This window comes from Polistes dominula, unplaced genomic scaffold (genome assembly GCF_049000335.1).
Source record: "Polistes dominula isolate Pdom_NZ unplaced genomic scaffold, Pdom_raw_medaka contig_20, whole genome shotgun sequence".
Lineage (NCBI taxonomy): Eukaryota > Metazoa > Arthropoda > Insecta > Hymenoptera > Vespidae > Polistes > Polistes dominula.
In genome coordinates this window covers 8,540,714-8,557,257 of record NW_028301147.1, presented here as the reverse complement: position 1 = coordinate 8,557,257, position 16,544 = coordinate 8,540,714, and the positions used below count along the sequence as shown (strand labels likewise).

The following is a 16,544-nucleotide window of genomic DNA, read 5'->3' as shown; positions in this document are numbered from 1 at the left end:
GAGTTTACAAAAATTTCATGATAAACATTTTATAAGAGTTAAAAATAAGTTTATTCAATTCAACAACACGTAGGGAAAAATTAGTTAACGACAAAAAGTATGATTACCAACGTATACTCCAATTTGGCAAACTTGTAACACGTGTAAGACTCAGCACGTATACTCCTTTGAAATTTAATGCAATCAGAGAGAGTCACTTCCAAACAACCGGTGACACGATCGCTAGGTAACTTCTTTTTCTGGATTCGGTAAGAAAAAAGTCGAGACGGATAAACGCGAGCCGCATAAAACAGACGACGTAGATGGTTCTCGTTCTTCGCGCGAATAATTCAATTCGATGGGAAGCGTCGACGTGTACGTGCGCGCGCTTGCGACCCTTTACTACCCATTTCCCTCTTTTTCTCTCGTTTTTTCTTCTTCTAAAGTTCAAAGAAATACAAGAAAATAAAATAAATTATACTAGAAGGAACACTTTAGTACTGTATGTATATTTTATAATTTATAAGGTAATTTTATAAAAAGTATATCTATCAAATTTGTATATAACTTGAGTATTTATTTATGACAATAGTATTTATCATTTTCTTTATTTTATTTTCAAACTTACCGTTTGTAAGAATTTCAAATAACAATATATGAAAATATTGTGTGTAAAAGTAAAAAATTACCATGAAATAAAAATATGTATATTTTAGTTATAACACATCAAATTTATTTTTTATTTACAGGCGCCATTGTCAGCGCATTATATAACCGGAGGACCAAACGGTGGAGTTGCGACCGTAAAGCGTACTTCGGCAGTGGGAACGTTAGCAACGCACGTATGAGGCCAGGGGGTCTATCCGAACTAGAACCATCGACGACGCACGAGAAGTGCCATCTTCGAGACTTCTCGTCGTATTCAAGAAGAAGAAGAAGAAGAAGAAGAAGAAGAAGAAGAAGAAGAAGAAGAAGAAGAAGAAGAAGAAGAAGAAGAAGAAGAAGAAGAAGAAGAAGAAGAAATACTTGTATCGAATAGAACAAGAAGATCAAAAAGAGCAATGTTGTTTTCGTCAAATTTCTTCATTGGAACGTCGTAGGCATGAGTTAGGTTTAAGGAAGAAGATAGGATCATCCTTGAGAAATGAGATAAGACGAGAACGTGTTAGAATGTTGGAGAATGGTGAGATGTTGGGATACATTGATCTCGTTTTAAAGCAGTTAAGAAAAGCAAGCAGAGATCATCGATTACTTGTCGAGCAACGTCATCTTGGTGACTCTTCGACGTTCCAACATCATCATTTCTACGAGGCATCGACTTCCTCCGCGTCAGTTTATCCGAGAGATTGGAAAAAAAAAAGTAGAACGAGAAGGGAGAAAATACAGGAAGAACTCTTGGAGTATCATCCACGAACGGCAACTAGGTTATTGACGAAAAGAAAGACGTACGTCGATCAAGAAGAAGAAAAAGAAGAGAAAAGTGGGACCTTGGGATACGGTAAAAGTAAAGGAGCTTTCGAGAGGATCGTCGCGTCGAGCAACTGTCGAGATCCGAATTACGTTCTCGATCAAGGAGGTGGATTCGAGGGGAAACTTTTCGATCGGCAACACTTGGACTGGACGGATGGATCCTCCTCGAACGGCGGAGGTACCTCTACCGTCGTTTGATCGTCGCCCTAGGATCAACCAAGATTTCAACTTGTAATCCCATCGGACTTCGTTACTCCTCGTCGTCGTTTCTTCAAGAAATCCTTGACGAAAAATAAAGAGAACGAAACGTACAAACGGATATATATATATATATATAAACAGATAGACGCGTATATATATATAATATAGCATATACACACGTTGAAAATCGATACTTCTCGATCTGCCTCAAAAAAGGTCAAATTCTTGATTCGAATTTAACGAAAGAATTTCGATGGACGTTTTTTCCATTCTCTCTCGATCATTTTTAACAAAAAAAAAAAACAACGTTTTATTTGACGTTGAACGTATTAATATGCTCTACTCGAACGCTGTGTGTTTTCGTTCTTCTTTTCGAATACGATGACAATGAAGAAAGAAATAACAAGAAGAAGAAGAAAAATGAAGGTAATTCTCGAAGTAGCACATGTGGGTAATGTAAGCAAAAGGACGATGATGGTTAGGTTCGGATTAATATCGTAAAAAAGACACTGCATTTTCTTCGATGCGATGAAAACAGACCACTCGGTATCGACAATCCACTACTGACATATTTTTGACCTCTTTAAGCATTTAAACGAATTCGTTCCAAGTGACGAAATTCTTGTCGAAATTAGCGTGGATAAACAACGTCGAGATAACATCGAGGAACGACAATCTCGTAATTTCGTATGCTCTTTCTCTCTCTCTCTCTCTCTCTCTCTCTTTAGAATAAGACTAATTAGCGGATAAAGAGCATTTTGTAATATCACGATTCATGATGAAAGAATATGTACACACGTAAAAAACAGAAAGAAAAAAAAACAGAGATAGTAAAAAGAGAATAAAAAACAAAAAAGAGAGAGAGAGAAAAAGAGAAAAATATAACTCCGTATACTTCGTCGTTCGGTGCATTCAAGCTCTGCTAAAAATAGACATATATATAAAATATATATATTCATTTTTTGGTTTTTGTTTAGTATTTTTATTCTGTTTCGTTATTTTCTAAATCGAACGTTCCTTCGAAGCCGATTAAATTTTCATTTAATGTTCGCGCCCGAATCATGAAAAAATAAAAAAAATTCCAACGGGACGCCGCCGCGCTTTTCCTCCCATTTCGATTTAAATAGTCGACGGACTAATGGAATTTTGAATCCCCTAAAACGAGGGAAAGGATTAATATCAGTCGAACTATATTGTTTTTTTTTTCGTTTGTTCTTTTTATGATTTGTATTATTTTTCCCCCATCCTCTTTCCCCTCTTCGTACCAACGTTTTGTTTGCTTTTTTTTTGTTATGTTTTTTTCTTTTTGATGTTTTTTTGTTGGGAAGAAGAGAGAGAGAAAGACAAAAAGAGAAAGGAAAAAAGAGAGAGAGACAGCATATAGCAAAGGAATAAACGAAAAGTGCAATACATAGGATCGGTTTTCGCATGGAATTTGGATATTGCAATAATGGCCGAATCATCGACCAAAACACTCCTCTTCCCCGCCCTTTTTTTCTTCGTTCTCTCTCTTCCTCCCCCCCCCCCTATATCTACGAAAAGCGGAGCGAAGGTCGAAAATATCGGCCTCTCTTTCCGTACCCCCTCGAAGTATTCAAAATACGGGTCGCGTCTGTATAATTAGATAGCACAAACTGGTTAGACGTATAATTATGATATTATACATAGATATATATATATAAATAATATGCATCCTTTGTCGATACAAAACCTAGGGCCTATTTAGGTTTCTTCTATGGCGCTAAAAAAAAAAAAAAAGAAAAAAGAAAAGAAAACATAAAACGTATAATGGGGGGTCGAAACTCTGTTTAAAAATAAGCACGTTCGTAATCGGCGAATGGCTTTTTGTAAATATATTCCTGGAGATTAAGGAAGATAACAATAACGATAGTAATACAAAATATAAATGATATAAAATAATATTAATATTATTGATAATAATTATAATTATAATTATAATAATAAAATAATAATAATAGTAATATAATAAAATAATAATAATAGTAAATAATGATAATAGGGAGATAAAATTACAAATGACGATAGAAAATTGACGCTTTTTAAATAAAAAAAAAACAATCCAAAATATTAAAAAATCAACAATTTTTAATTGGAATTTCCGAGCTCGTTCCTTGGGTTTCTCGACGTTTGGATATCTTTTAATCTACGTTGAAGCGATTGCAAATTCGTAACTCGTCGGCGAGGATAGATTAATAAAAATAAAATAAAAACGATCAAAAAAGAAATTTCGAATGGATATAAAAAAATTTGAAAAAAAATGTTTATGTGACAGGTGAATGGGTGGGGGGAGAGGGGTGTCATCGTTCCTCGTCGATGATCTACGTAGTAAAAGGCTGATCCTTAAAGCGTAGCAAACGATATATCCGTTGACGAAAGTTGTTGAAATAAATAAAGCGATAACGAAACAGGGTAGTCTATCAATTATTTAAAAAAAAAAATCGTTGATTCGAGAAAAGGCTGCGCTCTAGGAATCATACCGTTGTTCTTTAGCTTCGAACATCGACGGAATTATCGTTGAAAAACACGAATACTCAACGTGTGATTGTTTACACTGTTGTGCATTTTTTTGTCTCTTGTTAATATTTTCTTCTTTTTTTCTTCTTTTTACTCTTTTTCGAGATATATTATCGATGTATGATTATAATCATCGGATACGTTCGCACTATCGTCGAATAAATATGTTTATATATAAATATATGAATATATGAATATATATATATACATATTTACGTATTATTCTAACAAAAATAAGCATGTAATATACTTTTGTGTAAATAAAACGTGACGTCACTCGGCGTATCTCGGTAAGATTTTTAGTTAGTTTTATAACTGTGAAATCACTATGTGCATATCTCGCTCTTACATACATACATACGTACATACATATATACTAATTACATAAATCGCTGACGTTTAATACAATCGCGTACATTTTCAGCTAGGGAGAAACAAAAATTTAGATTCATTCATTATTATATTCACGCATCTTCGATGCCAAGTGCATTCAATTTTTCAAGTATCTATGTATGTATACATTATATATACATATACTGTATATTCCTTGTACGACATCTAGATAAAAATATATGTATATATATTAATATACGTATAAAACAAAAGGACAGATAAATATTAATGAGGACGAATCGTTTCTTAAATTAACTAGATTCGTCTGGCGATTGATAAACGTCGAGCGTCTATTGTAAATCTAACGAAATCATTCTGTACATTTTTCATACCCCGATGTTACTGTTAACTACTTAAGATTTCGAATAAATCTTTATCATAATAAGCGCGTACGCGATTGCGTTTACGGTCGCTCGTTATTTCCTTTTCTTTTTATTTGATTCTTCTGCCTTTATTATATCTTCCTCTGTCTCTCTCTCTCTCTCTCTTTCTCTTACTAATTCTGTCCTTTCTTCTCTTTTTTAAAATGAGATAATCGGAGAGATTTGACGAGCGTACGCGTGCGCGCGCGCGTTCCGTGCTTCTGTTAAACATAATTATGTACATGGAGTGTTTTATGATTACAATGCTATCGATAAAAGTGACGGATTTGTTATTGTGTTTTTCTTTTTTCTCCCCTTTTTTCTTTAATTAATAAATAAATAAATAAATAAATAAATAAATAAATAAATAATAATAATAATAATGGTAATAACATAACGAAATTTTAATTCCCAATCTAATTATCGAACCTGTAATTAATAATGCACTCCGTATGTAAGTTGCTTAAATGAAATTTCTATATATATTATATATATATGAAAAAAAATCGAACAACATACAGACACACGCACATACTATGGAAGAGAGACTTATTCATCTTAAATGTATTAAAACGAATAGAAGAAGATATACAAGAGAATGTAAGAAGATACGAGTGTTCTTTTGTGTGTCTGATTATGAGTAGTTTTATTATTTTTCTTTTTTCTTTTATTCGTGCGAAAAATTTGCGAATGCATCTACTGTGAATAAGTGTGTGAATAAAGATGCAAGTACGTGTGTGCATAGGAGAAAAATTTACGTATACATATATACATATAAATATAAATATAAATATAAATATAAATATACATATAAATATAAATATAAATATATAAATATAAATATAAGTATAAGTATAAATACAAATATAAATATAAATATAAGTATGAATATAAATATATACATAGCCACATGCCATTTCTATCGTAATTAAAAGAACAAGAGAGACGAAATAAAAATAAAAAAAAGAGATGGAATACCATAGGTTAACAAAGTATACTGCGATAAGTAATTAACAATCAATGTAAAGTGGGTGGTACGTGGCGATGTTAAAATTAGAAAAGTTTATGTCGTTTGAATCATAGAAGTTTACGCCTTCTTGCCACGTTTACCACTCCGATACGTATTAATTGGTTATCTGTCAATTATTAATTAAATTATATATCAATTTCTTCGCCTTTAGTCAAAGAAGAAGAACAAAAAGAGAGGAAGAGAGAAAAGGAGAAGGAAAGAGGGAGGATAAAAAGAAAGAAAGGCTTTCGCAAAGTTTCCTTCTGAACGTCAAATCATTTGATCTCGTTTGTTTATTAGTAACAGATTTTTAACAAGATCAATTATCTCTAGTAATATTAATTTTTTAGATAAAATTGTTGAAATTTGTATTGGCAGAACCGAAAAAGGGAACGATAATGTATAAAAAGAAAACTTTGCGCAGGCCGATTTATGTTGTTGTAAAAGGCAAAACTCCTAGAAAAATTTAACGACTAATTAAGGTTCGCAAAGAAAGAAAAAGGAGATAGAAATGGATAATTGATAATTAAAACAAAAAAAAGAGGGAGCCTATTTACGCAAATGAAGAAGTTTTTCAAATTTGTTGATACTTTTCATACTTTACAACTAGGAATTATTATGGCCTATTAACTAATGTTTCGCAAAGTTTATCTGCCGACTCGGTCATCTTCCTTATGTGATTTTCTTGTTGTGTAATTTCGAAATAATTCTCTTACGACGAGAAACATTAACACGTTCGTTTTGTACATAATTATAATTATAAAAAAAAAATATACACATTTATACATATAAGAAAAAATAAAATGAATGAAATGTTTTTGTTCTTTTTTTTCTTTTTATAAATAAATGTTTTTGTAGCTTTTTTCTTCTCTAAAAATCGTTTAACGAAAATGACCGTGTCGCCTATACTCGTGAAACGAAAAGTGACTTCTTAGAGAAACTCAAGCACTCTTTTGCGTATTATTGTGAAACGTATTGCGTGTAATGTCGCATTGATACTCGAATATAATCTATTTCGAATTCGACTGAATCGACATAGAAGATAATATATACCCCCATATTTTTCTCGATGTTAAGCTTTTTCGCAGAGTGCATAGGAAAAGTATGTACATGATTTTACGAGATTGGGAATGATCGAATGAGCGTACGAACGAAAAACGAATGAACGAAAGAACGAACGAACGTGTATGTACGAAAGAAAAAAAAACGAAAGATTGATCGTCGAAGCGATCGTAACGAATTGACAAAAACTTAAAAAAAGAAAGCAAAATAAAGAAAAAAAAATATTGAGAGAGAAAAAGAGAGGGACGACCGAGGATTCTTGATCGATCGATAGATAGATAGATACCCAAATAGATAAATTGCTAATCTTATGCAAATGTCCTGTCATTTATCTTCTTGTTATCAAAGCAAAATGAACAATCTTTTTTCGATTCTATCTTTCTATGTATATATATATATATATATATGACTCATTCAAATTGATCGATAATTATTTAAGCATAGAAAATATAAAATTTACATATGAGGACGACGATCGTCCATTCCGAGAAAAAAATAATAATCTTCATTTTCTACTTCAAACGTTTATCTTTTCATATTTTATTGTTTAGTTTCATTTCGAATTTTTTTTCTTTCTCTTATATTTAATTTCACGTAAAATATGTCTACAATTCGTCGCACGATCTTTGCCTTATCCAATCGCAAAAAGTAGTCAAAATAAAATGAAGCAGCGTACATAAGAATTGTTCGACACACAGCACGCATCATTGAAAAAAAAAACATTTCTTAAAACATAAAAGACTGTTTCCCCTGTGCACGATAACAACTGTATCACGAAAACTTTGTCATTCTCGTTGGATACATTTGATATCGTGCGATGTACGAGCAAAAAAAAAGAAGAAATATAATAAAAAAGGACACTACGAAAAGATAGGAACTATCTGCACAATAGTAAATAAGTCGTAACTTACACTGTAAAACAAAGATTCTTTGTACCGCAAATCCTATACTTACAATTATTATTAATTAGTAAATCTATCGACCATCGTGACTCGTCACGAAAAAAAGGATACACATTCGAATAGGCTTTTGCTTCGAGAGAAATAAATATCAAATAGTCCTCGTTGAACAAAAGTCGTTAATAAAAGAAAAGATAAGAAAAAAAAATAGAAATTAGAGATAAAAATTAGCACGAAGAATTAAAAAGGATTAGTTCCTTCCACTTTTTTCAAGGATTTATTCCTCATTCGTCAAACTAATTGACAAATTTTCCTTGTAAATAGTTTATCAACCGAAATGGTTGGTAAACGTTGTAAATGTTATCCTACAGAAATTCTTTCGAATCGATCGAAAGGTGGATTTTAATTCGCCGAATAACGAATTGATGATTGTTCATCAAACTTTTCTCGATAGTTTTTCCTATTGATAATAATGTTTATCAATTAACATCTCTCGTTGATAGATCAGAAATTTTATGCGTCAAAAATAGAAAAAGAAAAAATAATGTACATTTCGTTGTTAAACGAAAAATTGAACAAAGAAAGAGGGAAAGGGTTGGATAACGGGGGTTGAAATAAGACGCGTCACATTTTGACGAACCCACATTAAATGAAATTTCTTTTCGTTATGCGCTGTAAATATGCTACCTGACGAATCATATGAACTCTTTTTTTTCGAAATATCACATTTTAATAAGAACTATGAGTATTTGTTACGAACGGTCGTTACGATTTTATACTTATCGAGAGTATGATATGTGAAAAAAAAAGATTCTTTGTATTATTTTCTCTATGATTTTTCTCATCGTACTGACTGATAAACCGAGATTCGAGCAATCGAAAAATATAACGAGCCAATTGTTTTATTTCATTCTCGATTTAAGTTAAATAATTCAATTCCGAATTCCTCAGATGTACCTGTAGAATAAAAGTCCGGCATATGCGATGCTAGCAAGGATCACATGCATCATTCACACAAGATCTTTCGTTTGATAAAAAAAAATAAAAGAAAAAGGGGAGAAAATAGATAAAATCAATAAATGACAAGGATGAGAACAAATGAGAATGCGTGTTGTGTGTATGTGTGTGTGAGAGAGAGAGAGAAAATATGCAAGAATATGAATGTAATTGATAAAATGAAAAAACAAGTGTTTAAGAATGAAAAAGAGAAAAAGAGAAAAAGAGAAAAAGAGAGAATGATAGCTTGACAGTTTATACAACACAAATTCATTGATCTACTTCTATATGACAGTGTGCCAACTCTTTATCCGAGTATCGCTAACGTCCATCACGAATTTATCGTTTCGTTTATTCGTCTTCTTCGGTCTAATGTACGTCGAGATAGTAGTATTCATTATTGCACATTGTACACAAGAACAAAAAAGATTATATACTATGAGAGAATACAAGTACAAAGACTATTTACCGTATATATACATTCTTTTCGTTCTTTTCGTTTCACGATTTCTTTGGATATTAATTTAATATTTTGTTTATTTGTTTTATTTTATCGTCTCTACGCAGGGAACAAATGGCATGATTTTAAATCGTTGTACAACATCGAGCTCTGCATTTTATTTAGAAAAGAGGAGGAAGAGGAGAGAAGTCAAATAATTAGACTATTAAATAATAAAAGGATGGCAATAATAAGAGTGATGTGTGTTTCTTTTTTTTCTTTTTGTTAGCACTTGTATAAAAAAAGAAAAGAAAAGAAAAGAAAAGAAAAGAAAAGAAAAGAAAAGAAAAGAAAAAAGAGACCAAAGAGAATTTTTATTTTACGTTGTGTACATTTCTTGAGTTTACGCCGCGTTGTGTACGTCATAGCGCAAGAAGATTTGTGTGAATCGAGTGCTTTAATATTTCTTTTTATTATTACTAGTTTTATTATTATTATTATTATTATTATTATTATTATTATTATTATTATTATTATTATTATTATTATTATATACATTTTTAAATCTTATATATTATATGTAGTATATCTATTATAATTTTAATTAAGTTATACGATAGACATTTGTTATAAAATTCGATCGCGTATGTATCTTTGAAGGGATGATTAAAAAAATAGAAAAAATAAGAGCGTAATTCGTGTACGCGTCGTTATTATGATGTATATTTTTTCAAAGTCTTACTGTATATCGAGATATTATAATTATTACTATGTGATTAATGTCAACGATTATTTATAGTTCAACCGATTTATGTGCTTATCCGTTATGCAGGCACAGGTGCCGTTTATTTTATACTTTCTCATAGGGTGCAATGTATATCGCTACTGTTATATTTTATTAAACATCTGCCATATATAGTAGCTCTTTGTGGTATATGTACGATGTTTCCCTGATTTTAAACGTAAAAATATTTGTTAAGATTTTTTAAACCGTTCTTTTTCGGTTTTTTTTATTATTTCCTTTATTTTTTCCCCTCTTACAATACATCACGATTTTTTTTCTTTTTTAATTTTTTTATTCATCGACGTGAAATAACAATCGATCGAAGAAACTTGCAAACTCTGTCTCGAAGGACATTTTGTAAGAAAAAAAGAAATGAAAATAAGAGAAAAAAAGATTTACAAAAAAAAAGAAAAAAAATATGATTCGAATAAAAAAAAAAATAGAACGAAATACGCCGAACGCATCGATTGTTGCATCGTTTTCAGAAATATATGAAAGGAATATAAATAATGCACGAGGGTAGGATCATTATTCGAGACTCTTCTTGCACTCTTCTTCTTATATATGTGTATACACTTTGTAAAAGATATTTTTCTGAATATCCTCGCAGGCTTTTAGAATCAAACGTTTCTACTCGATCAACGCCACAAATGCTGCGATGTCTCATATTTTTCATTTATTATTCTCGTACCTCGAAATACAATGCGTTTCTATGTTTCTCGATGAAAGAATTTTTCTGAGATCAACTGTAACATCGAAAATTATTTTATCGACAAAATCTGAACTCTTGCGTACACATTTACCATTTACATGCATACATACATACATACATACATACTTACATACATACTTACATACATACTTACATACATACATACATACATAATTACATAACGTCGATAATATTAGCAGCCAATAAATGTATGTAGACCGAAATTCATTTTTAGTAGGTAAAAAAAAGAAAAAAAGGAAGGAAAAGAAAAAAAGGGCTAGAAACTTCTACTTTATCGTTATTCGTCCGATTTTTATTTAAAGCGACAAATGCTTTAAATAAAAATCAAGTACCAATTATTCTATTGAGGGAATGAAAAAAGAATAAAATAGATTATTTCACATAGCACACATTGTTCAGTAAGTTGTAACAAAAGCAATGAAAGAAAATGCTATTTTTATATGTTGCACTTTATCATCTGCCATGGTGACATGTAGATATAAAAATGTCTACTATTTGTTTCTTGGCGTACTGTGATTTGGGTTTAAATCGTCTGAACGATTTCAAATCCGCGTTTTGATGAATACATCATAGATTCATTCGATTCATCTAAATTATATATATATATATATATATATATATATATATATATATATAACAAAACTTAAAAAAACACCTGAGATTGGATTGAGATGAATTTAAAAAACGCGGACTAACCCGATGATATCGACGTCACGTTAATTAGCAAGCTTAGATTACATAAGCGAAGAAAATAAATATTGCTGAAAATGATCCAAGAAATGTTCTTGCTGACAGTTACTCTAGATTTACACAGTAAGATTTACTATTATTGTATCATTACTATATCTACATTCCTTTTAAGAATCTATCACTATTACTTTACGAGACTATCTGTAAATAAGTATTTTGTATTCCTGCAAAAATAAAACGAGATAAGAGAAACGTGACAAATCATTGTGTCTTTGAAATTATTATAGAAATATACAAAATACAATGGATTTACAGGAATGACGAAAATATTATTTAAATCTTATTTATTTAAAAAAAGGATAAACATTTTTATATTTTTATATATAATTTCATTTTTATTAATTTTATTTAATACGAATATTGAAAATACATACATTTATTTGGTAATTAGGTAATCTACAAACCTAAATAACTCATTATAAGATACAATTAGAGAATACTTATGATGCCTTATGACATTTAATAAGGTCCATCAAAATTTTAACATTTGTAGTAAAAAATAGAAGTCCTGAAATCCATAAAAACAAAAACGTATTGAATCCTTGAAATTCTAACAAATAAGCAAAATATAGCCATAGACCTTGACTCAAAATCCAGGCACTAATTAAAATTATAGATCTACAGTTGTTGATTTTAATATTTGGTAAGCAAAGTGGTAAAAGGGATAAAAACCAGAAGAAATATTGAGACGTCATCACCGAATTGTAAATTACAATTACCATAGCCTGAGTGAATAACGCAAACGGTAAATTAGATTTATTCGAGTACTTGTATGATAATGATAATAACAACATTATTTGTGGTAATAATATAAATATCTTGTGGATAGTATTCATTTCGATTTCAGATGATAAATAGGACATGTAGAAATAAACTGAAAAATTGTGCTTGGAATCTTTTCTTATCAAATGATAGATAAAACTTTCATATAGAAATTCATAGCCATAAAGTTTATAAAAAAATCCAGTTAATGCAAGGAAAGAAAGAGCACATCCACTGACAAATTTCAATTGATTTAAACTTGGTATAAAACGATGATATTTATTAATAGATAGAAACATAGCCAGGCTGAATATTATTGGATATAATCTGAAATGTACAGAAAATCCGTAAATCAATCCGGCTAAAAAAATTGATCTGTTTGTAAAAAATCTAGTGTTAAAATAACTGGTAATACTGCTAAGGAATCAGCATTACCTCTGGTAGAAATCACTATAGTAAGCGGATTATACAACCAAAGAAATACACTAACAGTTACTACCTTGTTATTCCATTTTTGTCGGGTAAGTATTCTTCTTATTAACACTGCCACTACAATGTCTACTAGAGAAAACATGATTTTACCAAAATCTTTGTGCAAATAGATATTTGGAATCAAAATAAAAGCTAACAGTGGCGTATATCGATAGGTATGACGTTTAAAAGGTGTATCACCTTCTGTTACGTGCCTTGCAGCATCTGTGAATACTTTGTAATCGATGTCTGTATATGGCACATTGAAATAAATATCATGAAAGTTTGCATACACCACTAATATTACTCTAAGAAAAAATGCAATTATGCAATATTTTTTAAAAAATGAAAATTCCATTTTAGATTAAAATTAAAATAAATCACAAATCAGAAATACAAGTTTTCAATTATTATTCACTTTTTATAATCTTGTATTTTTACTTGCAGCAGCTTTTACAAGGCATGCTTTAAAACGAACAAACTCTGCATTACAATCGTCTTTACGAAGTGTCTTTTTTTCTAATACACACATAGCATACTGTTTTGCAGTCTCTTCGCATTGTGCTATTAATAAAGGATATTTTTTAAGTCTATCTTTTGCACTTTTTACAGCTTCCATTTTATTCTGCTTTTGACTTCATAAGTCTAACACGCTCTTTTAGCTCTTGTTGTTTTAATTCATACACAGCAATTTCCTCCTTTGAATAAGATCTGAACATATCATAAAAAAGCCTACCATATAAAATCGATAATGATAATATAGTTCCTCCACAAATAAAAGGAAATGGATACCGATGAAAAATATTTATTTTACGTTTCATATTTTATCTAATAACTTTCTTCTGAAATTGTTTAAAAAAAGGGTTTATAAATTTATAGATTAAATAATCATCATTTAAATTAAATCTCTATGATAAAGTACTTACATAATCAACAGTATTATGTTCATATGGTTTAGATGTATCTACTCCATCACATACAATGGAATTTGCAGCATACTTGATGCAACATTGTCGTATATCCTCTAAAATACTTTCGCAACGAGAAGTTTGATATACGTTTTCTAAAATAAACATAAATTATATATTATAACTTGCTCTTTACATTTTACTAATTTTACTTAATATTAAGGACACAAACCTTTTAGACACTTTTGCAGTTTACATGCAAGAATTTTACACGGATCAGTCGTCGTCATTCAGAAATATAGATTTTTTAAATTTATGTTTTTACTTATTATTCGTTTTTTAATTCAACTGGTATTATTCCAAAAGTATCGACATGGTTAAGATAAGGTTAGAATATTTCTCAGACAGGATAGCCATAATAACGGAGCATAAAAAATTTTAGCCGTATGCTCGGTCGATAAGAAGTATGATAATGTCGCTACTGTCTGTTGATACAATTGTTACATAATCATTTGTAAGATCAATACAAAAATAATTAGGAAGAAAGTAGCTTAATATGAAATAACTATTTATAATAATAATTTTACCATAATTGTGTGTATATAATATTATTTTAATATGATATTGTATTGATTTTGATTTTCTAACGCAGAAAACATTAACGTAAACATAGTTCCTATTCATAGTATTGATAATCTGGACACGTGAAGTTAACAACTTGTTATTTACATATACACATCTATGTACATATAAAAATTATTCAAGAAGAGTTAAATTTCATAATAGTGTTTATACAGTAATCTTTTCAAGATAGTTTAGCATTTGTAGTTGTCATTTCTACCAATTGCTGTCACTGCTATCTGTTTCTAAAAATTCGTCGGTAATATCGGATTCGTCTTTAAAACTATTAAGATAAAGTTTTTCTTCAGAAGGTATACGAGAAAGAGAGAGAGAGAGAGAGAGAGAGAGAGAGAGAGAGAGAGAGAGAGAGAGAGTGACAATGAAAGAGAAATGAACAATAAAATAAGAATACGACACAACTTAAGCTTAAATTTCATTGATCATTAATAATCAATATTCGATCATGTTAAAGAATGATTTTTGACGATAACAAATAATTATGAAATGTCGGTCTTTTATGTACTGTATAGAATCGAAATAGGGTGAAGGAAGTCAAAAGGGAAAAGTTTGTTTAGGAAAGAATATTAATCGTAAATCATTTTATATACGAAACACAATTCGTGGGATCGATAGTTTACCCTTACCACTTTTTCTTTTATTATTTTATTTTATTTTTTTTATTTTTTTTTTATTTCATTTATTTTCTTTGTCAGTTTTATTAAAACTACGTATACGAACAAATTCACACTTTAGGTTGTTACACACGCATGCATGAACATATACGCGCATAAACTTACACATACGCATACACATCGATGACCTATACTATAAACTTACTGGAATAGTAAATCGCCTTAAGCTCACCCCCAATTGTTCCCTTTATAGTCGAACCCTATCGAGACGAGGAGAGGGTCGAATGCGTGTTCTTTCGTGCTTCTTCGCGCAAATAAATTTGTATGATCGTTTCAGACTGTACGAACATTGGATTTTACTGAGGATATATATGTTATGTGTTATTTATTTTTTTCTCCTGTTTACGCAATCACGTCGTTTATATGCTTCCCAAAGCATGAGAGCACAGATTTATCGAAAGTAAAAAATTAAAAAGATAAAAAAGGAAAGACAAAACGAAGTATTAAATTTTTATTATCTATTTAATTGAATATATTCCTTTAGATAATCATTTTTCATTGAAGAGGAACATTGATACGTAGTCCTACACTTATCTAAAATAAGATTTAATTCAGACATGTAAATACATCTATGTTAAAGTTTTATTCATGAAATCAGACGGGTAAAATCGGAATAACTTATTTTACTTTGTCCTACTTACTTAGTTTTCTTATCAAGTACACAAGTTTTTACTAACATGCTTTTGTAAATACTACTTCGATTTTCTGATTAGTAGCTAATTTAGCCCACTACATTCGTTCATTTACTAATTCACTCTATTTGCAACCAACAGTAATATTGTTGCTACTATTATCATCATTTTTCTTTCCATGTTTGCTTGTTTTCAACGTAACAATTACAGGTGAAATAACACAGAGCAGTTAGAAACGTTAGGCTCTTTGTATTTTTTATTGCTTTCTTTTTTAGGTTTTTGGTGATGTACGTTGAACATTCTTCTTTTTCCTCTTCCTTCATATTGTTCTACAATGGAATTATATACTTGGGGGAGCAGCAAGATGTTTTCAAGTAACAATAAAACTTTCAGGTAAGGCTCACACGTTGTGCGAGCTTTCTGGACGAGAAAAGCTTCCTCATCTTCTTTTTCTTTTTCCTCCTCTTCCTTCTTCTTCTCTAAGAATAGTGGATTTCGTTCTTAAAGAATGACTAGGATATATCAACAATGATAAAGGACACACCCTTTTCTTCAATTTTAATTGATATGAAATAAAATAAAAATAGTATTTATAGGTTTAGACAAATATGATGTTTATAATTTAATATAAATATTATCGCACGATTTAACAACGTTCATTCTTGTCTGCTTTAACATTTTCTGTGATCGATATTGTATTGAAATAAAATTGAAAAGAACAAAAAAAAAAGAGATGACTTATTAAAAATAGTAGAAAGAGAAAGTTTAGCTTTGTATTAATATCATTATCCCTTCAATTAAATTCGCGGTTAATGTCCGCAAGCGAATTCTCGATCAGCTGCCAAG

At 30.2% G+C, this 16,544-nt stretch overlaps 3 protein-coding genes and 1 long non-coding RNA gene across 6 annotated transcripts in view; 1 reads left to right on the top strand and 3 right to left on the bottom strand.

The window, feature by feature from the left end:
* Positions 1-11,478, top strand: part of LOC107071963 (irregular chiasm C-roughest protein) — a 162,321-nt gene extending 150,843 nt beyond the window's left edge. For both annotated transcript variants that reach the window (XM_015331469.2, XM_015331468.2), the window contains exon 13: positions 729-11,478. In XM_015331469.2, the coding sequence (XP_015186955.1) occupies positions 729-827 (99 nt within the window). In that variant the 3' untranslated portion in view covers positions 828-11,478. The remainder of the gene's footprint in view (positions 1-728) is intronic.
* The window catches only part of LOC149030978 (uncharacterized), a 99,407-nt gene that overhangs the window by 23,505 nt on the left and 59,358 nt on the right, over positions 1-16,544 (bottom strand). The window lies entirely within an intron of this gene.
* LOC107071964 (Phosphatidylinositol glycan anchor biosynthesis class M) lies at positions 9,829-13,330 on the bottom strand. The gene is given in 2 exon segments (XM_015331470.2): positions 9,829-12,738; positions 12,741-13,330. Coding segments are annotated over 2 exon segments (1,149 nt in total). The 5' UTR covers positions 13,204-13,330; the 3' UTR covers positions 9,829-12,052.
* LOC149030979 (cx9C motif-containing protein 4) lies at positions 13,517-14,170 on the bottom strand. Its single transcript, XM_089177273.1, has 3 exons — positions 13,986-14,170; positions 13,772-13,908; positions 13,517-13,687 (listed from the first exon to the last, which is right to left on the bottom strand). Exons 1-3 carry the CDS (start codon positions 14,041-14,043, stop codon positions 13,670-13,672), a joined length of 213 nt encoding a protein of 70 aa, XP_089033399.1. The 5' UTR covers positions 14,044-14,170; the 3' UTR covers positions 13,517-13,669.